The following is a 26988-nucleotide window of genomic DNA, read 5'->3' on the forward strand; positions in this document are numbered from 1 at the left end:
TATAGCAGCCATAAAATATTAACACGCGGTCCTTGGAAGATAATTCTCAGCCCTTATGAATATATGTACAATTAATGTTATGTGGCATTACAATCTCTAAATTATATTAAAAACATTCTTTAAACAAATCAGAGACGTTAGCTTCGCATTTAAACAAGTATTTATTTTACAAATATTCAACGTAAATGTCTTAATAAATAAATATTGAATTTTATTAAACTCGTTTGGAATAAATGAGACTTAACTCGTATAATAAATTCGGTAACCCTTGACTGCTGCACTCTCATTTTTCTCGCCTCATATCTACAGATATGAACGATAGAGATAAGAAACAAAAATTATTTTCACACAGATACTCACCCATACACAAAGCTTGAAGCAATTTTATCTCAAAGTTAGAATGACTGTTTGAAAATAACAAATGTTTTTGGGACAGTTTAGTTCTTTGTGGATATATGAACAGGTTGTTTTGTCGTCGTAAAGTCGGACGTTAAGTTTAACATAAATAATATGGCTGCGAAAACAAAATCAACACCGGCTAAAGCCGCCAAAACAAATTCAACTCCTGCTCCTCCCAAGCCCAAAACCAAAGCAGAGTTAATTAAAGGTGTTTGGGCTCAAATTCAAAGTATTTTGAATACCATAAATCATACTTTGATTTTATTAATTGCCGTATTTGTCACCCTGCTGGCACGGAATTTACACTTTGAAGATACGGCAATGCACATGTTCTTGACCGTTATTGGGGTAAGTAGAGAGATAATAAGAGTTGAAGTTCATAAACAAACATTTAAAATGTTCAAACGTAACTGACCACAATGAGAGTATTTTTTTAATACAGATTTTGAAAGGCCTGCAGCTGAGGGTTCTTTAAGTAGACGAAAATTGACATTTTGTAAAAAGCAACCAAGAAGTTTTTATAGGTTGCTCTTATCTTCTTCTTTATTTGCAAATTCGGTATTCGAATATAAGCGACCATACAATTGTAGCATATTTCATTTCAATTACATAGATCACAAATGTGATATTTTTTCATGACATTTATAAATTATTGACAATTCTTTCAAAATTGCTTCTATTTCTTGATATACTGAGAAGATTAGCCGTGTTGTTGATATTTGTCCAGTCTTCTATGTTTTTTATCCAAGTCATCTCTTTTCTGCCTCCGGTACGGCGTCCTTCAATGGTCATTTTAAGTATTGCCTGCAGGAGCTTATACTTTCCATGTCGCATGATGTGTCCTAAGTATGCCGTTTTTCGTTTTTTGATGACAGATACAAGTTCTCTCCGTTGGTTCATTTTTGTCAGTAATTCGAGATTTGTGACGTGTGCAGTCCAAGGTATTTTTAATACTCTTCGATTAATCCACATTTCAAAGGCTTCTAGTCTTTTTATGTCAGCAGCTTGGTCCAGACTTCTGCAGCGTATAATAAGACTGACCATACATAACATTTAATAAATCGTACTTTTGTCTCAATATTTATATCATGGTTGGTCAAAACTTTTTTATATTTGCCATTTCTATACGACATCTTATTTCCTTTGAGGGATCCCATTGTTCATTAATTAGAACACCGAGGTATTTAAAACTTTGTACTTTCTCGATGTGTGCCTTGTTTTTTTTTAACATTGTTTCATTGTGCGAATTTTTCTTACTAACAGTCATCAGTTTTCTTTTGTGTGTTTATTTTAAGACCATATGATTCGCTGCGTGAAGTGAGTTCATTTACTAGTTTTTGAAGTCCGGATATACTATCGGCTAATACATACGTCATCTGCATATCGGATGTTGTTAATATAAGCACCGTTTAGTTTTATTCCTTCTTTTATATTTTTGACGGATTCTTGGAAAATTCTCTCTGAGTATAAGATATAAGATAAGATACAGCCTTGCCTAACCCCTCTTGATATCGGTATATCGTCGGTAAGATTGCCTTTGACATCAATCTGTGCAGTTTGATGCCAGTACAGACTCCGAATGCACCTGAGTTCTTTGTCATCTATCCCAATAGACTAAAGTATTTCCATTAATTTGTCATGGTTCACTGTGTCAAATGCTTTCTCATAGTCGATGAAGCATAAAAAAAATGTCCTTGTTAGCCTCTCGACATTTTTGAATAAGGACCTGAACACAGCCGAATTGATTTACACCCATAGCTTGTTCACATTTTTTATAAACTCTGCTGTGTATAATTTTATGGAATATTTTAAGAGCGTGGCTCATTACGCTGATAAGTCGGTGGTCACCACAGCGTTTAGCATGACTTTTCTTAGGAATTGCTGCAAAAGTTGATTTTAGCCAGTCTTGATTCATTAACCTTGTTAGCAGGTCAAAATTATTTTCATCTATGAGTTTTAGCATTTCTGAAGGAATTTCATCCGGCCCTGTTGCTTTTCTAGTTTTTAGAGATGTGATCACAGATTCTCCCTCGCTCTTAGTAATGTTTGTTCCAGTCATCGGTTGTGCTGATTGGGTATTAAAACTTAATCTGTTGACGGCTATAAATAGGCTTTGAATGTAGTTCTTCCAAATTGCTTGTTTCTCCGCATTCTCTGGTTGCTCTTATAACATTTGCTATAGATATTTATAGGGTCTATGGCTGTTGGGCGCCATTGGTTTCTATGCACATGGGGCCTAAAAATAATATTTGCTTTGTTCCAGAAAAGGCAATTCAGTTCAATTTTTTTTAAATTTTCTGTCAAATTTATAAAAGAACATTTTATGACATTGTCAAAACAGCACACTCTTGCAGGTTCTGGAACAAAAAGCAAATAGATTTTATAAGGCCAATGTAGATAGAGAAAAATGGCCTCCAACAGCCATTGGGCCAATAAATATCTATTCATTTTACTCCCAAAGGAGCATAAGGCGCCATCAATGGCCGATTTCCATCTCACTCGGTTTGGAAATATATATGTACATACATATGTACATATATCTAAGTTGATCCCAGGTCAATCCCATAGATCTCATTTCGGCTTTTGCGGAACCGCTTCAAGTTTTCTTTGGTCTTTCAACTCTTCTTCCTTCTTGGCTGAAGGGATTCAAGCGTTAAGCTTCTTTTGCTATATTGTTAGTCATCATCTCAACATGTCCAATCCATTGTCATTTACGTTTTCGGATATTCCCACATCCATCTGATGTGCTTGGCACAAGAGCTCTGAGTTCGTTATTATACACAGTCAAAATATACGTAGAATCCGGAGAAGGCAGCGATTAAGGAACACTTGTAATCGTTTTGTAACGCCGTTGGTAGCCAACATTCAAATTCTGCTTTAGCTTTAGTAATTTTTATTTCTACATCTACTTCTGTGTCACCATCCAGGTCCACCAAGCTTCCAAGATGACAGAATTTATCAACTGAGGCATAGCTTTGACCTCTTGAGTGTAACTGTTGTTCGGTGTTGGTCTTCTTTTGTTATCCTTCACTCCCTGTGGAGCATAGGGTCTCAACCATTCTTTTGTATCGAACTCTGTTGTGCGATGCTTGATTGACGTCGTTCCATGAATAGTTTGCAGCTTGTAGTTTTGCGTCGATCGACCTTCTCCAAGTTTTAGCTGGTGCACCAACACGCCGGCCTCTACCCTGGGGATTCCAGCGAAGCGCTTGAAGAGCAATGTTTTCGGCAGGTCTTCGTAGCGTGTGGCCTATCCAGCTCCATTTCCGTTGACAAACCTCAACGGGAGCTGCACTTTGATTGACGATGCTCAATAGTTCAGCATTTCGTATTCGGTTTGGCCACCAAATGTTTAAAATTTGCCGCAGACATTTGTTTGTAAAACTTTGTAGAAGGCCGTCTGTTGAACTCGTACGTTTCCAGGTTTTGCATCCGTAAAAAAGGACAGATTTCACATTCGAATTATATATGCGAAGCTTGGTGTGTGTTGAGATTTCTCGAGATCTCCAAATAGGCTGAAACATGCCGAGAACAGCCTTTGCTTTATTTAATCGAGCGGTGATATCTTCTTCAGCTCCACCCTTTATCGTTATTAGGCTACCAAGGTAATTTAATTTTTCCATCCATTCGATGTCAACATTGTCAATGCGGATGTGTGAATCCAAGTTCGCACCATAGCCTCCCGACATGGACTTAGTTTTTGAGATGTTGATTTCGAGCCCGACTGAACGCGACTCATTTTTAATGGAGTTGATATTTTCCTGCAGGTGACTAGTTACTTGGCTCAGTAGACATACGCCATCAGCGTATGGAAGACTTGATTCCAGGTGTTTAAACGGCGTCCACTGGATTCCACGTCTGCCATTCAAAGCTGAACGCATTACATCATTGATGACAAGAATGAAAATTATAGGTGACAGAATACATCTTTGTCTTACCCCTGTTTTGCCTCAAAAGAATCTGATAATTTACCATTATGAATCTGAAGTCGTTATAAATGCCTTGATTAAATTGAGAATTTTAGATGGTATGTTACGTCGTTCCAGAATATTCCATAGAGAGAGTCGGTTAATACTATCAAAAGCTTTCATGAAGTCTATGAATGCCAAGTATACTGGTATGCGAAACTCATAGCACTCTCCAATACTATTCTTACAGTGTTAATAAGGTCAACACAGGAACGATTTTCTCTGAATCCAAACTGATTCTCTCGGAGTGTATCAATGACCGAGTCAGATATTCGGGTTAGAATTATGCGGCTTAATATTTTGCTTGGGATTGGTAGTAATGTAATTCCCCTGTAGTTATTACAATTTTTGGTATTTTTATCAGGATACCTTCATTCCAAGAGGAAGGAAGTACTTCTTCTTCCCAAATTTTTAAAATATACGGGAGCCATAATGTTGCTTGTTGTTCTGCATCACAATGAAGCATTTCCACAGAGATATTATCGTTGTCTGGGGCCTTGTTATTTTTCAGGCTTTTTATCGCCATTTGTACCTCCTGTTTAGTTGGCGGGTTATCCACAATTCCAGTAAATGTCATATCGCGGTTAACAACGAAATGCGTCTCTATTGGCGTTGTTAGTCCAATTGGATTATTAAGTGTTGACTTGAAATGTTCCATCCACCTTAATAACTGTTCATCTGTCGCAGTAAGTAGGGTTCCATTTTCGCTCATGATAGGTTTGTTGGTGTAAGTTGGTTTTCCGCACAATGTCCTTGAGATGTTGTATAGCGATTTGACGTCGCCTCTTCTAGCAGCTTGGTTTGCTTGTTCATCAATCCATTGTTGTTTGTTTCTTCTTTCAGACTTTTTTTATACTCATTGACAGATTTTGATAGAGTGTACGTAGGTCTGTAGCATCTCCATTTTCATTTGAGATTCTAATATTTAGAGCATTACGCTGATCAATCATTTCCCACGTATTATTACTAATCCATACTTTCCTGTTATGATTTTTGAAACCTATTGTTTGTTTGGCGGTCTTATTATAGATGTTTGTAATATTTGTGTTGATATCATTGATATTGAGGTGTCTGTTGTTCGTGACATGAGGAGGAGGTGTTGGTCTTAGTACTCATGTATTTGTCTCTCCAGTTATCTTGGAGGTTTGTGACAGATTGTGTTACGTGTATGGCTCTGATTGTAGGCAAATGTCATCTGCGTAGATCAAATAATTTAAAAATGTGCCGTCTATTCTCCATTGTATACCTTTTTCGATCAAACGCAGTTGCAGATAGTAACTCTCCGATAACAATTAAAAAATGATAGGTGAGAGAATGCATCCGTGTCTTACTCCACTCACAAAATGAAAAGGGTTAAACAATTTTCCTTTATGCAAATCATAGCAGTTTGAGCCACTATAGCTTTCTTTTATAAGCTTCGGCGAAATAGCTCTTTTCTGCAATGAATTATAAATGCAGGAAAGGGTTATGCTGTCGAAAGCCTTTTCAAAATCGACAATGTGCTTTTCGTACCTCGTATCTCTGAATTAAATTCTTTACTCTGCTCAATACTTAAAGGAATGGTATTTATATGGTCCGCACATGAACACTCACTTCGGAAACCGGCTACCGCGGAGTTTATGGAAACCACCAGGTGATCTTGGAGATAATTTTGGCAATTATTTTCGCTATTATCGGTAGCACTCAAATGCCACTTTTCTTCAATTCTCCCTTTTTGTCAATTTTTACAATTATGCCATCTTTCGTTCGGAAAGATATCTTCCTCCTAGACTCCGGATATCAAAAGGAGGAGGATTTCAGCATTAAAATTTATGTTGGCTATGGATAATTCGGTGTATATACCATCAATAAAGGCAACTTTTCCACGTAAGCTTGGTGTTGTTGGGTTTTTCCCCTGTTACTCCTCTTGGGAGCATAGAACTTCGACATAGCTTCACCATCTTACACGATTAGTTGCCTTTGTTTTTGCATTTTCCCAAGGTAAGGTTATTTTGTCTCAGTTCTTGGTTTATTGTTCGTCGGCAGGTGTTTCTTGGTCGACCTCGATTTTGTGATCCTTGAGGATTCCATACCAGCGTCATTCTGGTTATGCTATGAGCACTTGTTTAAGGTGTGGTCGATCCACCTCAATTTCCTACGTTTAATCAGCTTTTGTATGGGTTCCGTGATCATTGAGGATTTCAATCAGGGCTATAAATATTTTTCGTAAAGTGGTAACCAATCAATCCCAATTCCTACGTTTAATCTGCTTTTGTATGGGTTCCTGGTTCGTTAAGTTCCACAGCTCTATGGACTTATGGTGTTGGGCAAAATATCCAGGATATACTCCGGAAGCTACCTTACCTTGCTTGCTTCTGATAAAAGAATAAAAAAGAAAAGGGCAACCCAGTCCGAAATTTTTCGGCCTTCTTTATTCTTTTATTTTTATTATGTGAGAAATTAAGCAGGAAAGCAAGGCATTCAGGCGAGGCAGCTAATGTACCCAGGCCTTTAGACACTATCCAGGTTTCACTGCCGTATAGCAGAATCACTTCGAATTATTTTTAGGTTGTTATTTTCTGGATATGTGTGACCCACAGAATGATGATCTTGCTTTATTTAGCTTATTATTACGACCGTTTCTGCGTCGCTATTCGTTGTTACGGTGCTTCCTAGATAGCACAAACAATCGGCTTATTCAAAGGCTTGGCCCTACTGGTGTTCTTAATTTTATGGCCATGTTAATCTCAAGTCCAAAATTGCAAGCCAATCTCCAATTTTCTGCAAATTGGATAACTTGTGAGAGAGAAGACAGATATCCTGGTGCTTTTAATTCTCATGGCCATGTTAATCTCAAATCCAGCATTGCGCACCAGTCTCTCCAGGTCTTCTAATTTTGACTGCATATTTGATATCTTGTGAGAGAGAAGACAGATCATCCGCATAATCTACGGCTTCGAGTTGCCATGAGAGACTCCATGTTATGCCTCTTCTCTGAGAGCAGACTTTATGCATTACTTCATCCAATATAATTTCGAATAGTAGGGATGAGAAAAGGCCTCGTTGCTTTACTCATGCGTTGGTGAGAAACTGTTGGCATCCTTAGACATCACTCTTATTATTCGGATTATTTGCTACGGTGCTCCTTTTATGGTAAATGCTTCCCATACGACAATTTATCTGATGGTGTAGAAGGCTTTCTTGAAGTCGATGAACCGTAGATGGGCACCCCCATTCTATGGATTCTTTTATTATGACGGGTGTTGGTCTGCTTTGTGGAACAATTATTTTCGAATTCGTTTTTGTAGGGATATTCCTCTCCAGTTTTTACAAACTTTCAAATCTCCATTTTTTGGGTAACTTTACAACGTTGGGGCAGACTTTATTGCTCCCAAGCAGCTATGATGTGAGGTCGAAGCAACTCAGTTGCAGTTCTGCCGTCGACTTGTAGAGCTTCCGCCGGTAAATTATATTCTCATGCTGCTTTGTTACATTTTAATTGTTCTACTGCCACCTTTTTTGTTCAAATCGGGAGGATCAGGGTTATGTTTAACGTATAATTCATTGGACTGAAAGTGCGTCCTGTAACGACACCAAGGTACGTCTCAGAAATTTATTGATTTCAGTGATGGAGAGTGAGAAAATGTTTGTTTAGATTTTACTAGGTATATGGAACAAAAAGCTTAAGCTCCGTTTGCAAAGGTAGCTCACGGTGGCCAGGGTACGTCCAGAAATTTATTGATTCCAGTGACGAAGAGTAAGGAAAGGTTTGTTTGGATTTTACTAGGTATATGGAACAAAAAGCTTAAGGGCTGTGTGCAGATGCGAGACATAAGACGGTTCTCTTGATGTCGCGTTGTCTAGATTGTGGTGTTTAGATGGTCATGGCTCACTTTTTTGTTGGTTGTTTATGACAGGGAAACACAGGTTTCCTAAGGTCAGAAATTTGGTTGTTGCTGGTTGTTAACGAACTCCACCATGCCCCGTAACCCTGCATGTTTTGGCTGGTTGTTTACGAACTCCACCGTGTTCCGTAGCCGCGTATGTTGTGCTGGTTGCACGTAAATCGTTGCTCATTGTTTACGAACTCCAATTGGATTGTGTGTTTACTTTGATTATCCTTCTTATTGTGCTGATGATCATCGGTGTTAACAAGAACGAGTGGGCCATAACAATTTAGAGAAATAAACAAGTTCATGGACGCAACCCTTCGTTATTTTCAATGGAGTTTCTGACGTTACTAATTTCTTCGAATTGTTGTTACTAATTTCTTCGAATTGTTGTTGTTGTCTTTGAATTTGTTCATCATTGTTCGTTAGTAGCCTATCATTGAGATCTTTTATTGCATGGCTCCTGGTATACCTTCGATTTGTGAGACTATCTATTGCCTGGTGTAGCTTTCTCATGTTGTTCTGGCTAGCTGCTTCCTCGGCTGTCTTCTAGAAAGTTTCTTTTGTCTTTTCTTGCAGCTTTCTACACTTGCTTTGGGAGTTTTTGATAATGATCTCTTGTGATGTTGTCGTTGTTCAACTGCATCTTAAGTTCACCTCCAAAACTGCCCTATTTTTGTACAACTTTGTGATATGTTAATGTGATGTCTTCCCATGTATTTTATTGGTAATTTTTCTCGTAATGCAGTAAATATTTTCTCCATTGCTTCTTTACTAGTTCAAACAGTTATCTACCGTTATCAAAACCAAGTCGATAATGCCGTCTATTGCCCAAACATTACTCTGGCAACACCACCAAAACTTAAACAATTTCACTCATACATATCTCTTTTAAACACTCATTTTCTACAATACTCAATTCTCTTTTATTTTACTCCAAATGGAGATAAACAATCGGGCACACACAACAACAACAAGACTTTATCATCTTATTAAAAAAATTGTATCTCAAAGTCTGATGGTCACTGTTTTTTGGAACACAGTTTGTTATTTTAGTTTGAACGGGACGGTTAAGAACATACCAAAGAAAAATTAATAAGGTGGTCATGGCTGCAAAAACAAAAAAATCAAATGGTGCTAAAGCTAAGCCTTCGGCGGCGGCTGCTAAGCCCAAAACTTGTATTTGGGTCACAATACAAAAAATCTTAAATACCGTCAATCATACTTTGATTATATTTATTGCAATTTTTGTAACTCTACTCGCTCGCAGTTTAGAATTCAAAGATACGGCAATGCATATGTTCCTTACGGTTGTTGGGGTAAGTGTCAAACAAAAAAAAAAAAAAACATTAAATTGAGATAAATGAGAGCTCACCTAAATTTGTAGTTACGTAGAGAATGTGTATGTGGTACGTGTGTATGTTTGCACTTGTTGTAAAATGAGTGCCAGTTTGGATGGGGGGAAATGAGTAATGACGTCATTGTTTGGTGTTATTTGTTTACAGCTCGCATACAATGGTGCACAAGAAGAGAATGCTATTTTGGGTTTTTGTATGGGAAAGAGAGTTGTAGTTAACTTTTTCGTAAAGAAGCGTGCATGGCTGCTCGCATATTTGCCGGCTTTTTCTTTGAGATGAGAGACTACTGAGAGCAAAACGATTGAGTAAATGTGTGGGGTTTGGTTATACACGTGCATGTTGTGTACTGTGTTGTTGTTTGTTTACTGTCAAAGGTTATTTATTCAGTTATGGAAAGATGTCAATAAGAATGAAAGCCGCCGTCAGATAGCACGGTTTATGATTTATGAATATGCTAATATTTAAACATATGGGTCGTTATAAGAAAAAAAATAATTTTTAGAGAAAGACCTTCTCTTATTCTTTTATTTTTATTATGTCAGAAATTAAGCAGGAAAGCAAGGCATTCAGGCGAGGCAGCTAATGTACCCAGGCCTTTAGACACTATCCAGGTTTCACTGCCGTATAGCAGAATCACTTCGAATTATTTTTAGGTTGTTATTTTCTGGATATGTGTGACCCACAGAATGATGATCTTGCTTTATTTAGCTTATTATTACGACCGTTTCTGCGTCGCTATTCGTTGTTACGGTGCTTCCTAGATAGCACAAACAATCGGCTTATTCAAAGGCTTGGCCCTACTGGTGTTCTTAATTTTATGGCCATGTTAATCTCAAGTCCAAAATTGCAAGCCAATCTCCAATTTTCTGCAAATTGGATAACTTGTGAGAGAGAAGACAGATATCCTGGTGCTTTTAATTCTCATGGCCATGTTAATCTCAAATCCAGCATTGCGCACCAGTCTCTCCAGGTCTTCTAATTTTGACTGCATATTTGATATCTTGTGAGAGAGAAGACAGATCATCCGCATAATCTACGGCTTCGAGTTGCCATGAGAGACTCCATGTTATGCCTCTTCTCTGAGAGCAGACTTTATGCATTACTTCATCCAATATAATTTCGAATAGTAGGGATGAGAAAAGGCCTCGTTGCTTTACTCATGCGTTGGTGAGAAACTGTTGGCATCCTTAGACATCACTCTTATTATTCGGATTATTTGCTACGGTGCTCCTTTTATGGTAAATGCTTCCCATACGACAATTTATCTGATGGTGTAGAAGGCTTTCTTGAAGTCGATGAACCGTAGATGGGCACCCCCATTCTATGGATTCTTTTATTATGACGGGTGTTGGTCTGCTTTGTGGAACAATTATTTTCGAATTCGTTTTTGTAGGGATATTCCTCTCCAGTTTTTACAAACTTTCAAATCTCCATTTTTTGGGTAACTTTACAACGTTGGGGCAGACTTTATTGCTCCCAAGCAGCTATGATGTGAGGTCGAAGCAACTCAGTTGCAGTTCTGCCGTCGACTTGTAGAGCTTCCGCCGGTAAATTATATTCTCATGCTGCTTTGTTACATTTTAATTGTTCTACTGCCACCTTTTTTGTTCAAATCGGGAGGATCAGGGTTATGTTTAACGTATAATTCATTGGACTGAAAGTGCGTCCTGTAACGACACCAAGGTACGTCTCAGAAATTTATTGATTTCAGTGATGGAGAGTGAGAAAATGTTTGTTTAGATTTTACTAGGTATATGGAACAAAAAGCTTAAGCTCCGTTTGCAAAGGTAGCTCACGGTGGCCAGGGTACGTCCAGAAATTTATTGATTCCAGTGACGAAGAGTAAGGAAAGGTTTGTTTGGATTTTACTAGGTATATGGAACAAAAAGCTTAAGGGCTGTGTGCAGATGCGAGACATAAGACGGTTCTCTTGATGTCGCGTTGTCTAGATTGTGGTGTTTAGATGGTCATGGCTCACTTTTTTGTTGGTTGTTTATGACAGGGAAACACAGGTTTCCTAAGGTCAGAAATTTGGTTGTTGCTGGTTGTTAACGAACTCCACCATGCCCCGTAACCCTGCATGTTTTGGCTGGTTGTTTACGAACTCCACCGTGTTCCGTAGCCGCGTATGTTGTGCTGGTTGCACGTAAATCGTTGCTCATTGTTTACGAACTCCAATTGGATTGTGTGTTTACTTTGATTATCCTTCTTATTGTGCTGATGATCATCGGTGTTAACAAGAACGAGTGGGCCATAACAATTTAGAGAAATAAACAAGTTCATGGACGCAACCCTTCGTTATTTTCAATGGAGTTTCTGACGTTACTAATTTCTTCGAATTGTTGTTACTAATTTCTTCGAATTGTTGTTGTTGTCTTTGAATTTGTTCATCATTGTTCGTTAGTAGCCTATCATTGAGATCTTTTATTGCATGGCTCCTGGTATACCTTCGATTTGTGAGACTATCTATTGCCTGGTGTAGCTTTCTCATGTTGTTCTGGCTAGCTGCTTCCTCGGCTGTCTTCTAGAAAGTTTCTTTTGTCTTTTCTTGCAGCTTTCTACACTTGCTTTGGGAGTTTTTGATAATGATCTCTTGTGATGTTGTCGTTGTTCAACTGCATCTTAAGTTCACCTCCAAAACTGCCCCATTTTTGTACAACTTTGTGATATGTTAATGTGATGTCTTCCCATGTATTTTATTGGTAATTTTTCTCGTAATGCAGTAAATATTTTCTCCATTGCTTCTTTACTAGTTCAAACAGTTATCTACCGTTATCAAAACCAAGTCGATAATGCCGTCTATTGCCCAAACATTACTCTGGCAACACCACCAAAACTTAAACAATTTCACTCATACATATCTCTTTTAAACACTCATTTTCTACAATACTCAATTCTCTTTTATTTTACTCCAAATGGAGATAAACAATCGGGCACACACAACAACAACAAGACTTTATCATCTTATTAAAAAAATTGTATCTCAAAGTCTGATGGTCACTGTTTTTTGGAACACAGTTTGTTATTTTAGTTTGAACGGGACGGTTAAGAACATACCAAAGAAAAATTAATAAGGTGGTCATGGCTGCAAAAACAAAAAAATCAAATGGTGCTAAAGCTAAGCCTTCGGCGGCGGCTGCTAAGCCCAAAACTTGTATTTGGGTCACAATACAAAAAATCTTAAATACCGTCAATCATACTTTGATTATATTTATTGCAATTTTTGTAACTCTACTCGCTCGCAGTTTAGAATTCAAAGATACGGCAATGCATATGTTCCTTACGGTTGTTGGGGTAAGTGTCAAACAAAAAAAAAAAAAAAAAACATTAAATTGAGATAAATGAGAGCTCACCTAAATTTGTAGTTACGTAGAGAATGTGTATGTGGTACGTGTGTATGTTTGCACTTGTTGTAAAATGAGTGCCAGTTTGGATGGGGGGAAATGAGTAATGACGTCATTGTTTGGTGTTATTTGTTTACAGCTCGCATACAATGGTGCACAAGAAGAGAATGCTATTTTGGGTTTTTGTATGGGAAAGAGAGTTGTAGTTAACTTTTTCGTAAAGAAGCGTGCATGGCTGCTCGCATATTTGCCGGCTTTTTCTTTGAGATGAGAGACTACTGAGAGCAAAACGATTGAGTAAATGTGTGGGGTTTGGTTATACACGTGCATGTTGTGTACTGTGTTGTTGTTTGTTTACTGTCAAAGGTTATTTATTCAGTTATGGAAAGATGTCAATAAGAATGAAAGCCGCCGTCAGATAGCACGGTTTATGATTTATGAATATGCTAATATTTAAACATATGGGTCGTTATAAGAAAAAAAATAATTTTTAGAGAAAGACTTGAAATATTTTTTTTTATTTTAACAAAAAGGCGGAGAAAGGTAGAAATGGGTCTAAATGTCACAAGGCAGTTTGTCCAACAATTATTAAAACATGACATTGGTCTAAAATACATATAAAAAACTATCAAACCGTGCATATGCCTAACCCAGTTCCACAAAAATTTAAGAATTTTTTTGCTGAGAAATATATGTTGAAAATATACTTGCTAAGATACACTGTCTGTTCAATCCTAATATCTCTACCTAGTAGGCTTTGGTTTTCATAACGTATGTTTATGTTGCCTACAATATATTTGTGTTTGTTCGCCGTTCCTGCAAATAGAAAAATTGGATGAAGGGAATTATGATTCCTGGCATGTGCATATGAAAAGCGTTCTGGTACACAACGAGCTACGGAAATACGCGAATGGAAGCGATAAATGTGATCCAAGTTGGACAGCAGCGCAAATGGCAGAATGGGAAATCCGTGATGAGAAGGCTTTAGCAATAATAATTCTAAGCGTCAAGGGAAGTCAGCTGAATTATATCAAGAAATGTAAGTATTCTGCGGAGGCTTGGAACAAATTAGTCGCGGTGTACAAGCCGAGAGGTCCAGTCCAGAAAGTGATGTTATATAAGAAGCTCATGAATTACAAGATGGCGGAAAATGAAAACATGGCGCAATATGTAAATAAATTTGAAAATATTATGGAGAAACTGGCCGATGTCGGAATAGAGCTACAGGATGAGCTGTTGGCAATTATTCTTCTGTCAAGTTTGCCACCAAGTTTGGAGAATTTCATTATCGCAATGGAAACACGGGATAAGTTGCCGACATTCCACGAACTGAAATTGAAACTATTGGAAGAAGGCGAACGTCTTGTAAGTGTTTATAACACATTGGAGGCTAGTGGTTCACAACAAGCATTCGTTGCATGTTCTCAGCCGAAAGAAAATGTCTGGAATATGAAGAGTTCGAGATCTAAGAGGAATTTTTCTGGTAAATGTTATGTTTGTCGTCGCAAGGGACATTATGCTCGAGATTGCCGTGAGAAGAAAACCGGAGAGCAAAGATCAAGCGCAATGCTAGCGGCATCCAGCGGTTTTAAGTCTGATGTTTGGTACATAGACAGTTGCTCAACACCCCATATGTGCAATAATCAAGATTTATTCACAAAGTTTGAAAAATTTAATGAGAAGATATTCCTGGCGGGTGGAAATTTCATAACAGCGATTGAAAAAGGTAAAGTTGTGATTAACGCAGAATGTGAAGTTCGTCTGAAAGATGTTTTGTATTCTCCGGATCTGCGTGGAAACTTTATTTCGATTAGCTAGGCCCTTGATAAATATAAAGCAATATTCAATTCTTATGGCGTCAAAATAAAGGATACTGATGGTTTTGTTACCATGAAGACCAAGTGGGAGCAAAAGTTTGTTTGTGGTGACCGGAAAATCTAAACATGGTTTGAATGCCCAAGACGAAGCAAGATTGGACAGTAAAGAAACATTTGTTGTGGTTTTAAGTAACAAAAACAATCAACGTCCGGAATTGGGAGAATTTGGTCGAATCTTGAAAGAAGATGTATACCAGGAAGACGTGTTCAACAACGCTGATGAGAATAGTAGTGGTCCAGGAGAGGAAACTACAATACAGCAAGTCGAGGAAGAGGACGATGATGTAGAAGGAATTGTTAATAAAGAAGAGCCGAAAAGAGGTCGGGGAAGACTTAGATTATTACGAGAAGGTAATAAAGGAAGGCCAAGAAAACAATTCAATGTGGCGAGTGAAGAAGAAGCCGTGAGTTGTCAAAACGCAAGTCAATGGAAGAAAGCAAAGACAGAAAAGTGTGTTGCTTTCAAGAAAAATAAAAGAAGGTCATTAGTTGATCTGTCGCATGAAAAGAAATCAATAAGTAGGCAAATTGAAATGAACGAAGAATTTGTCGACGTCGAAACATAAGAAATAATGTATTTAAAGTAATTTGTGTAATTACGATATTCGGTTTGAGGGGGAGTGTTGAAAATATACTTGCTAAAATACACTGTCTGTTCAAACCTAATATTTTTACCTAGTAGGCTTTGGTTTTCATATCGTATGTTTATGTTGCCTACAATATATTTGTGTTTTAGTCTTGTAAGAAACTTCTGAACTGGAAACAACATTTGTGTTTGCTGTCATTATTTTTTACAACATTGTCATGAAAAAAAGTTTAAGTTGGGCAGACCTGATGGTCATCACAAATACTGCAGATATTTGTGACATCCTCGACAATTGTGTTACCACAAAACCATAGTTCTGGAAAGTCGAATTTATGCTTTGTTCCAACAAAAATAAATACCGAAATATATGTTGAGTTATTAGATAACAAATTCAAAGAATCTACTTGAAAACTTACGGAGTTAATAGAACTTTCCAGCAAAATAATGCTCCGATTCACATTGTTCGACATTCTAAGGACTTTTTAGGGTACGAAATTTACCATTATTAAAGAATTAGCAAGAAATCACATGTGTTCCAGCCAACTGTAGTCGGAGATAATAAAAATTGGTTATGCTCTGTCTGAGATGTATATTTTACCCGGTAAAAACGCTGATACAGAACTGAAGGAGGTCTTGCATTTATGAGAGGTCATAGAATGTTCGTTGGCACTCAGTGGCTAATCTAGTTGAATATGCCTCTTTTCAAAGAAAGTTCAACGTTATTTCGATCTCGTTTAAACAAAATGGCACCATCATGATTGCGAGGATGGAGACGCAGTATATATTGTACAATTTCGAATTATACTCATTTCACTACCTCACGAAAGCCATGTTGAAGGAGTGACAGAGAACATTGGGTGATGAAATTGTGTGCGAAGAATATTTTTCTATCGAGAGATTCTTCTACAAATAATTGCGAGTTAGTGACTCTGAAGTCTCACGCATCAAGTTAAAGTCCACTTATGATGAAGTAGAGAACAACCCATATTTCATACAGCTGAGACGAAAAGAAAATTGGTTGTTCGTTTCACTACCTAACAAAAGTCATGTTGAAGGAGTGCCAGAGAACATTGGGTGATGAAATTGTGTGCGAAGAATATTTTTCTATCGAGAGATTCTTCTACAAATAATTGCGAGTTAGTGACTCTGTAGCCACACGCATCAGGTTAATGTCCACTTATGATGAAGTAGAAAACAACCCATATTTCATACAGCTGAGACGCAAAGAAAATTGACTGTTCAATATATTTGCCATTGCAATAGTTCATGGTTTATTTCTAGAGCCAGACTGTACGAGAGGATAAGCAAAATAACATTGGTGGCGGTCCATAAGCAAAGGAATGATATAGCATCCCAATTTCATTCAGTTTTCTCGAAAGACGTGAGTCCGGCGAAAAGGGAGATCATAAAATCCGATAGGGATGTCCTGCCAATCATCACGAAGAAATCAACCACATAAAGAAGTTCGTGAACAAATTAAAGAAGGAGAACATAGAATTAAATGGCTTAGAATTCCATTATTTGTCCAGCCACTTAGCATTTATTTTAGTCATAATAACAATAATTCTCATTATATGAAGAATGATAAAGAAGGGACATATTTCAGATATTCAATACCCAGTTGTGTGCGACACCTCCAAAAATACAAAAATGGTTGCCGGAATAAAAATTATAGGTTCTAGGTTGCTAAAAGCTCAGACCTCAAACCAATTGAACAATAATGAGTCATAGTCAAAATATTTCAAAGCACGAGTTACATAGTCGAGTTCATCAAGAATGGGGTAATATTCCTAACGAAATTATTGAAAATTAGGAACTATTGCCAAAACGAGTGAAAATTTCTATTAAGACAAAAAACTATTGCCAAAATACTGGAATATCTTTTATGGAATATAGTGCAAAACTGAGTGCGTCCAGACATCAATCTTTTGCATTAATGTATTCATAGAATATTTGTTTTATTTTTCTGACGAAGTTATTCATATTATCGTGTTAGTTAATTAAAATTTCTGAATTAATGTCAAAAAAATTTTCTTCTATTGGAAATAGTTTTATACATAAGTAGATTATCTAAATATGGAAGCATTTATTAATGTTTGATAAGATAACGCTTTTATTAATCATGTTGAGGTTGCTAAGCGTAGACGCTAGGATTGGGAGCAAGTACATATTTTAAGAAATGGTATATTTCGGTCAGATAAGCTATAGAATGTATAATATTATTTTTTGAAAGCTCCCTCACAATTCTGTGTGTCTTTCAAGCTAAATCTGAAGCAGATGATGAAACTAAAAACAGAGTTGATGAGACTAAGATCAATCTGTGTAATTATTGGGAACATCAACATAAGGTCTGGAATATGCCATAGCAAATAGCACTAGAAGAAAGTCTTGTTGGCATACAAAAAGTCCACAATGATAATAATGGTTTAGAAGTTTTCTATTTAAAAAGATGACAAGATATTCAGGAAGATCGACAATAATATTAAATCATACTTCGGAAAGTCCTTGGAAGCAATACCACAACATAGTGAACGGTTTATCTGCATACAGAATGTCTTCGAAAGCAATAGTTAGGCAGAAGTTTATATATAAATAGAGAAGTGGGTAAGGAAGAATGACTCGATAGAAAAACAACTGATATGTTTAAGCAGATCAATACAAATTGAACCTAGAAATTCGAGAAATATTTCCATACTGCTAATCTTCAGAACATTCGCAACCTGCTGAATAAATGTTGGAATTTTTCAAATAAAGTAATCTTGGTAGATATATGTATACACACTTTCTTCTATGATCGCATTTACGATGAGACCATTTCATTTACTCACAAAAAATTCACCTCAAACACTTAGTTTTGGTACGGCCCCACAATAAAATCGTTTATAAGAGATAGACATCTTCCATACTCTAGGTGGAAAAGTTTCAAAACCCATGAGCTTCACGAAATATACCGATATGCAAGAATAATATGTAAGAGTAATGCTAAAGTTGGGTCAGACAACACAAACCTACGAGCAATTTACCCATGGAGGTGTAGGTAATGTTTGTAATCTAGACCTGTGCATGGACCATCAACTTTTCGTCGGGGAAACTAGATTCCCTCATAGAGGCATTCATAAGTACACATGGGAATCACCAGACGGTGTAACTAGAAATCAAATAGACCACAAATTGATTAGCAGAAAAAATTTTGGTTGCTTGTTAGACATAAAGACTATAAGGGACGCTGATATACACAACTTTTGGTCCGTATCGTAGAACATCGGCCCATTGCGAACTTTAAGCAATATAGTGCGAGGAAAAGGTTCAATGTACATCGCCTACAGTATCCTACAACTGCAAATGAATTCGGTGCGGCGTTGAACGAGGCAGATCTCATCATCTGGAGAAATATAACAGACACATGTATTAAAGTGGCACATGAGACATCAGGTGTTGGTAAACCCCACACAACACCCTGGATCAGAAACCGCACCTGGTTAAAAATCGATGAACAAAAAAACTAAAGAAGACCTTCTTGTATCTAAATCTGTCGAGCAATCAGACAAATAAACAACTTTTGGTCGGTATCGTAAAACTTCGGCCCATTGCGAACTTTAAGCAATATAGTGCGAGGAAAAGATTCAATGTACATCTCCTACAACCTCCTACAACTGCAAATGAATTCGCTGCGGCGTTTAATACTAAACTGAACGAGGCAGATCTCATCATCTGGAGAAATATAACGGACGCATGTATTAAAGTGGCACATGAGACATCAGGTGTTGGTAAACCCCACACAACATCCTGGATCAGAGACAGCACCTGGTTAAAAATCGATGAACGGAAATGAACCAAAGAAGACCTTTTTGTATTTACATCTGTCGAGCAAATCAGACTAATAAACAAAAACTACAACTATATTGGAACACAGATTAAAAAAATTGTACGCTCTGACCGTCGAGTATGCCTACAATATATCGGAGGAAGGCTAAGAACACAGCAGCTCTCGGCATAACGCGTGAAATATTTTTCAGCGATCAAAAAGTGAACGTTGCGAAGGTAAGCCAAATTAAGCCAAACATAAAACATAGCAGTGGTAATTTGATATTAAATGCAGAAGCCCAAATGAAAGATGGAATGAGTTCTTCAGAACCTTCTCCATACCTATCGGAGAGTTTACATCGCTTCCAGTTCCAACCAGAAGAAAGCCGAGGCGGGACATAAGAACATCACCAAGTCCACTCCCTGAAATAAGACATGCTATGTCAAATTTAAAAAATGGTAAAGCGTCAGGATCGGATATGCTATCACCCGAAATTTTCAAGAATATTCCTTCTATAACCAACTATATCCTACCCCTCTTAGTTGAGGCATGGAACTCATGCAGATTTCCTGCTGAGTGAAAAAAGGGGACATCATAACCCTACCAAAGAAAGGCGACCTGACAGAATGCCGTAATTGGAGAGGCATCACCCTCCTTAACACCATAAACAAAGTGGTCGCATTGATTATACTAGACAGAATATCCCCAGCCATCGAGTCACCTCTCGGCAACGAACAATGTGGCTTCAGACCAAACCGTTCATGTATTGACCGCATAAACACCTTAAGGATAATTATAAAATAATCGTACCTGTCCTTTCTTTAATCGTATTGGATGAAGTCCTAAAGAAAAAAAGCGGGGAAGCGCAATCAGGCATCCAATGACATCTTCAAGAATGTCGTCACGATTTGGACTAAGCCGATGACATCTGCTTAATGTCACATTCGCTTGAAGGCCTACAATGCAAACTGGGCAGGTTGTATGAAAATGGTGGCAGAGTCAAAAATTAATGCCTCAAAACAAAGTCTATGCGGATCCGAACGACAAGCTAAAAAGCAGTCTGCAATAGAACCCCCTAGGAAAACGAAATGTAGTTGGACAAAAAGCACCTGGCGCAGATTAGTGGAAGCTGAACACCGAAAGAGAGGTCTATCCTGATCCCAAACAAGTCGCAGGACAGAGTCAATTGGAGATTTTTTGTAGAGTCCTTATAATAATATATTAAAAAATTTAATGCAATCTAAATGTATTGTAATATTTGAGATTGCCAGAAGCTCCATCTCTGGAGTGGCACAATTGTAGTGCAACTAAAGGATAAACAAATGTATTTGAAAGCGGTGTTCTAAGCTTCTAATTTGAGAAATTCTAATGTACTAATCTATTGTTTTTTTTTTTGCAGTGGCACTTTTTGGCCGCCGAAGCCTTGATGTCCCATTATGCCCATAATCCCGTCACCAACAAATTGTCACATCGTAACAAATCACGATTCCATGGTATTTTACAGCTGATTGGTGGTTCTATGTCTCTGCTGGGTGCTGTGGGTAAAATTCAAGCTACCGAAGACCATTTCACAACATGGCATGGTAAAATTGGTAAGTGAACCATTCACATATACTATTGCTCTGTTCCAGGAGCTTCAAGAATCTACTAGAAAATTCAAATTTTCTGTCAAATTTATAAAGGAAAAATTTTTTAAAAATTTCAAAAATAATAGACAAGTATTGAATTTCCGAGCTACGTCTTTGCAACACACAACTCACAATGGAAGAAACTAAGATTATTGAAAAAATATTTTTTAAAAAGTCCAAGATTATTAAAAAAATATTTTTTAAAAATTCCAAGATTATTGAAAAAATTGTTTTTAAAAAATCCAAGATTATTGAAAAAATTGTTTTTAAAAAATCCAAGATTAAAGAAAAAATATTTTTTAAAAAATCCAAGATTAAAGAAAAATTTTTTTTTAAAAAATCCAAGATTATTGAATTTTTTTTTTTAATCCACGATTATTGAAAAAAAATTTTAAAAATCCACGATATTTGACAAAAAAAATTTAAAAATCCACGATTATTGAAATTTTTTTTTTTAATTTCCACGATTATAGAAAAAAATTTTTTTAAATATCCACGATTATTGAAAAATTTTTTTTTTAATTTCCACGATTATAGAAAAAATATTTTTTTTTTAAATATCCACGATTATTGAAAAAAATATTTTTAAAAATCCACGATTATTGAAAAAATATTTTAAAAAATCCACGATTATTGAAAAAAATATTTTTAAAAAATCCACGATTATTGAAAAAAATATTTTTAAAAAATCCACGATTATTGAAAAAAATATTTTTAAAAAATCCACGATTATTGAAAAAAATATTTTTAAAAAATCCACGATTATTGAAAAAAATATTTTTAAAAAATCCACGATTATTGAAAAAATATTTTTAAAAAACCCACGATTATTGAAAAAAATATTTTCAAAAAATCCACGATTCTTGAAAAAAATATTTTTTAAAAAATCCATGATTATTGAAAAAATATTTTTTAAAAAATCCACTATTATTGAAAAAATATTTTTAAAAAATACACGATTATTGAAAAAATATTTTTTAAACAATTTAGAAAAAGTAAATATTATTGAAAATAGGTTTTTTAAAAAATCCACGATTGTTGAAAAAATATTTTTTAAAAAATCCAGGATTATTGAAAAAATATTTTTTAAAAAATACACTATTATTGAAAAAATATTTTTTAAAAAATCCAGGATTATTTAAAAAAATATTTTTTAAAAAATCCAGGATTATTTAAAAAAATATTTTTAAAAAATCCACTATTATTGCAAAAATATTTTTTTTAAATCTACGATATTTGAAAAATATTTTTATTTAAATCCACGATATTTCAAAAAATATTTGTTAAAATATCCACGATATTTCAAAAAATATTTGTTAAAATATCCACGATTATTGAAAAATATTTTTTTTAAATATCCACGATTATTGAAAAATATTTTTTTTAAAAAATCCACGATTATTGAAAAAGTATTTTTTAAAAAATTCACGATTATTAAAAAAATATTTTTTTAAAAATCCATGATTTTTGAAAAATATTTTAAAAAAAATTTAAAAAAATCCACGACTATTGGAAAAATATTTTTAAAAAAAAATCACGATTATTGAAAAAATATTTTGAAAAAGATCGACGATTATTGAAAAAATATTTTTTAAAAAATTTACGATTATTGAAAAAGTATGTTTTAGAAAATTCACAATTATTATTTTTTTTAAATCCACAATTATTGAAAAAAAAATTTAAAAATTCCCTACTATTAAAAAAATAATTTTTACAAATTTTTTAAATTATTAAAAAAATATTTTTAAAAAAAATCCACGATTATTGAAAAAATATTTTTTAAAAAATCCACGATTATTGAAAAAATATTTTTTAAAAAATCCACGATTATTGAAAAAATATTTTTTAAAAAATCCACGATTATTGAAAAAAATATTTTTTAAAAAATCCACGATTATTGAATAAATATTTTTTAAAAAATCCACGATTATTGAATAAATATTTTTTAAAAAATCCACGGTTATTGAAGAAAATATTTGTTAAAAAATCCACGATTATTGAAAAAAATATTTGTTAAAAAATCCACGATTATTGAAATAATATTTTTTTTTAAATCCACGATTGACAAATATTTTTAAAAAAATCATAGATTATTGGAAAGTTATTTTATTATATTTTATTATATTATTTTTGAAAAACTATTTTCTAAAAAATTCACGATTACTGAAAAATATTTTTAAAAAATCCACGATTTTTGAAAAAAAAAATTTGTTAAAAAATCCACGATTATTGAAAAAATATTTGTTGAAAAACCCACAATTATTGAAAAAAATATTTTTTAAAATATCCACGATAATTGAAAAAATATTTTTTAAAAAAGCTACGATTATTGAAAAAAATATATTTTAAAAAATCCACAATTATTGAACAAATATTTTTTAAAAAATCCACTATTGTTGTAATAATATTTTTTAAAAAAAATCCAAAAAAAAAAATATTAAAAAAAACAAGATTATTGAAAAAATATTTGTTACAAAATCCACGACTATTGAACAAATATTTGTTACAAAATCCAAGATTACTGAAAAAATATTTCTTAAAAATCCACGATTATTGAAAAAATATTTTTTAAAATCCACGATTATTGAAAAAATATTTTTAAAAATCCACGATTATTGAAAAACTATTTTTTAAAATCCACGATTATTGAAAAAATATTTTTAAAAAAATCCACGATTATTGAAAAAATATTTTTTTAAAAAATCCACGACTATTGAAAATACATTTTTAAAAAAATCCACGATTATTGAAAAAATATTTTTTAAAATATCCATGATTATTGAAAAAATATATATTTTTAAAAAATCCACTATTATTGAAAAAATATTTTTTAAAATCAACGATTATTGAAAAAATACTTTTTAAAAAATCCACGATTATTGGACAAATATTTGTTAAAAAATCCACGGTTATTGAAAAAATATTTCTTAAAAAATCCACGATTATTGCAAAAATATTGTTTAAAAATCCACGATTATTGAAATAATATTTCTTAAAAAATCCACGATTATTGCAAAAATATTTTTTACAAATCCACGATTATTGAAATAATATTTTTTTAAAAAATCCACGATTATTGAAAAATATTTTTAAAAAATCATAGATTATTGAAAAGTTATTTTTAAAAATTCACTATTTTTGAAAAATTATTTTCTAAAAAATCCACGATTATTGAAAAATATTTTTTAAAAATCCACTATTATTGAAAAAATATTTTTAATTTATTAAATTAAATTTTAAATTTTCTTATTATGAGCGATCAACAAACGAGTAGAAGTGTTCAGTTCTGGAACAGAGCATATACATAGGTTGCATAAATCTTATTAAAAAATCTTATTTTTTCTTCTTTTTAGGCCTCGCTTCAACCATCCTCTGTGTTGCCAGCCTTGTGGGTGGTATCGTCAACTTCTTCCAACCGAAATTTGTCCACAAATTCCATTCCCAAGCTGAAATTAAATATCGTCACAATCTGTTTGGCATTATTGGATTTATTGTGGCCATGGTTACCATCGTCTTGGGTTATTATACCGCATTCTTTGTTAAATATGTTGATAATAGTGCCATTCCGGCATTTATATTGGCCACAATTTTGGTGCTGCTGTTTACATTGATTGCTCCCGTCACCTCGTTGTTGGATAAATTGAAACACAAAAAGAAGAAGTAAAATGGAATCGCTGGAGCAGGACGATAATTGGAGCGGATAATTGCATTTCTTTTTGTAGCAGAGATTAATGAGGCTTTAAAGGTGCTGGAAGAGTGCATGTGATTTTGTACCACTGTTTTATTGAATTGAATAAAATTTAAGATAAAAAATTCAACATTTTAAAGTATTTTATGGATCACTAGTTTTTATAATGTCGAGTCAGCAAACGGCGGGGCTTTATGGGACCTATTCAAAAACGTCATCAAAACTTGGTGGAAATGGTAAAGATTCGATTTGCCTGGAAGACTTAGATACCTGTCAAAAGAAGAAGTTAAACTCAAGTCAATACAAAATTAAGTACTAAACATTTTTATAGACAACTTACTGCTGCTTTGGGTTGAATACGTCTATTTTTTGCACCCTTTACCCTTGCTTCGGCAAGCGGCATTGCCGCCAGTATTAAGCAAATAATTATTATAAAGCAAATACTCTTTAAAATCAGCATTTTCAATATGCAGTTAGATGAATAACTTGCCGCAATCAATACTAGACTGTTTTACAATAAACAGGGTCACTTGTACTTATATAAAAATATTCTGACTAAGAATCCACCACCAACAACAACATTGTTGACTTAATTAATGTGGAAACCAGAGGAGTTAATAAGTCATCACAGAACATTTTTATAAATAAATTCCGATAAATGTAAACGCAAATTAGTAATGATATTTTAAATACATCTACAAATAAATAAACGTGGATTTTTAAAGAATATTTTTTCATCCATCCTCACACCAATAAATGTGGATTTTTAAGGAATATTTTTTCATCCATCCTCAGACCAGTAAACGTGGATTTTAAAGAATATTTTTTCATCCATCCTCAGACCAATAAACGTGGATTTTTAAAGAATATTTTTTCATCCATCCTCAGACCAATAAACGTGGATTTTTAAAGAATATTTTTTCATCCATCCTCAGACCAATAAACGTGGATTTTTAAAGAATATTTTTTCATCCATCCTCAGACCAATAAACGTGGATTTTTAAAGAATATTTTTTCATCCATCCTCAGACAAATAAACGTGGATTTTTTAAAGAATATTTTTTCATCCATCCTCAGACCAATAAACGTGGATTTTTAAAGAATATTTTTTCATCCATCCTCAGTTCAATAAACGTGGATTTTTAAAGAATATTTTTTCATCCATCCTCAGTTCAATAAACGTGGATTTTTAAAGAATATTTTTTCATCCATCCTCAGACCAATAAACGTGGATTTTTAAAGAATATTTTTTCATCCATCCTCAGACCAATAAACGTGGATTTTTAAAGAATAATTTTTCACCCAAACAACACAACAATAAACGTGGATTTTTAAAGAATATTTTTTCATCCATCCTCAGACCAATAAACGTGGATTTTTAAAGAATATTTTTTCATCCATCCTCAGACCAATAAACGTGGATTTTTAAAGAATATTTTTTCATCCATCCTCAGACCAATAAACGTGGATTTTTAAAGAATATTTTTTCATCCATCCTCAGACCAATAAACGTGGATTTTTAAAGAATATTTTTTCATCCTAACTCAGACCAATAAACGTGGATTTTTAAAGAATATTTTTTCATCCATCCTCAGACCAATAAACGTGGATTTTTAAAGAATATTTTTTCATCCATCCTCAGACCAATAAACGTGGATTTTTAAAGAATATTTTTTCACCCAAACAACACAACAATAAACGTGGATTTTTAAAGAATATTTTTTCATCCATCCTCAGACCAATAAACGTGGATTTTTAAAGAATATTTTTTCATCCATCCTCAGACCAATAAACGTGGATTTTTAAAGAATATTTTTTCATCCATCCTCAGACCAATAAACGTGGATTTTTAAAGAATATTTTTTCACCCAAACAACACAACAATAAACGTGGATTTTTAAAGAATATTTTTTCATCCATCCTCAGACCAATAAACGTGGATTTTTAAAGAATATTTTTTCACCCAAACAACACAACAATAAACGTGGATTTTTAAAGAATATTTTTTCATCCATCCTCAGACCAATAAACGTGGATTTTTAAAGAATATTTTTTCACCCAAACAACACAACAATAAACGTGGATTTTTAAAGAATATTTTTTCATCCATCCTCAGACCAATAAACGTGGATTTTTAAAGAATATTTTTTCATCCATCCTCAGACCAATAAACGTGGATTTTTAAAGAATATTTTTTCATCCATCCTCAGACCAATAAACGTGGATTTTTAAAGAATATTTTTTCACCCAAACAACACAACAATAAACGTGGATTTTTAAAGAATATTTTTTCATCCATCCTCAGACCAATAAACGTGGATTTTTAAAGAATATTTTTTCACCCAAACAACACAACAACAAACGTGGATTTTTAAAGAATATTTTTTCACCCAAACAACACAACAATAAACGTGGATTTTTAAAGAATATTTTTTCATCCATCCTCAGACCAATAAACGTGGATTT

At 34.2% G+C, this 26988-nt stretch overlaps 1 protein-coding gene and 1 long non-coding RNA gene across 3 annotated transcripts; one reads left to right on the forward strand and one right to left on the reverse strand.

The window, feature by feature from the left end:
- The first annotated feature begins 459 nt into the window (after window positions 1–459).
- On the forward strand, window positions 460–24662 carry LOC141392619 (transmembrane reductase CYB561D2). Of its 2 annotated transcripts, none has more exons than XM_073965551.1 (3): window positions 460–747; window positions 20606–20798; window positions 24188–24662. In XM_073965551.1, the coding sequence occupies exons 1-3, from the start codon at window positions 511–513 to the stop codon at window positions 24496–24498; spliced, it is 741 nt and encodes a 246-aa protein (XP_073821652.1). In that variant the 5' UTR covers window positions 460–510; the 3' UTR covers window positions 24499–24662. The 2 variants fall into 2 exon arrangements, with proteins under 2 accessions (XP_073821652.1, XP_073821653.1); XM_073965552.1 differs by lacking the exon at window positions 460–747 and adding an exon at window positions 12613–12888.
- LOC141392620 (uncharacterized) lies at window positions 24581–25018 on the reverse strand. The gene is made up of 2 exons (XR_012409801.1): window positions 24863–25018; window positions 24581–24792 (listed from the first exon to the last, which is right to left on the reverse strand). It is a non-coding gene; the product is annotated as an uncharacterized lncRNA (long non-coding RNA).
- Between the last annotated feature and the right edge of the window lie 1970 nt (window positions 25019–26988).

This window comes from Musca autumnalis, unplaced genomic scaffold (assembly GCF_047663935.1).
Source record: "Musca autumnalis isolate F117 unplaced genomic scaffold, ASM4766393v1 scaffold_2, whole genome shotgun sequence".
Classification (NCBI taxonomy): Eukaryota; Metazoa; Arthropoda; class Insecta; order Diptera; family Muscidae; genus Musca; species Musca autumnalis.

Coding starts and splice junctions, on each gene's coding strand:
- LOC141392619 (XM_073965551.1), top strand. CDS start 511: ATGGCTGCGAAAACAAAATCAACACCGGCTAAAGCCGCCAAAACAAAT. Junction 748..20,605: donor TGTTCTTGACCGTTATTGGG/GTAAGTAGAGAG, acceptor TTTTTTTTGCAG/TGGCACTTTTTGGCCGCCGA. Junction 20,799..24,187: donor AACATGGCATGGTAAAATTG/GTAAGTGAACCA, acceptor TCTTCTTTTTAG/GCCTCGCTTCAACCATCCTC.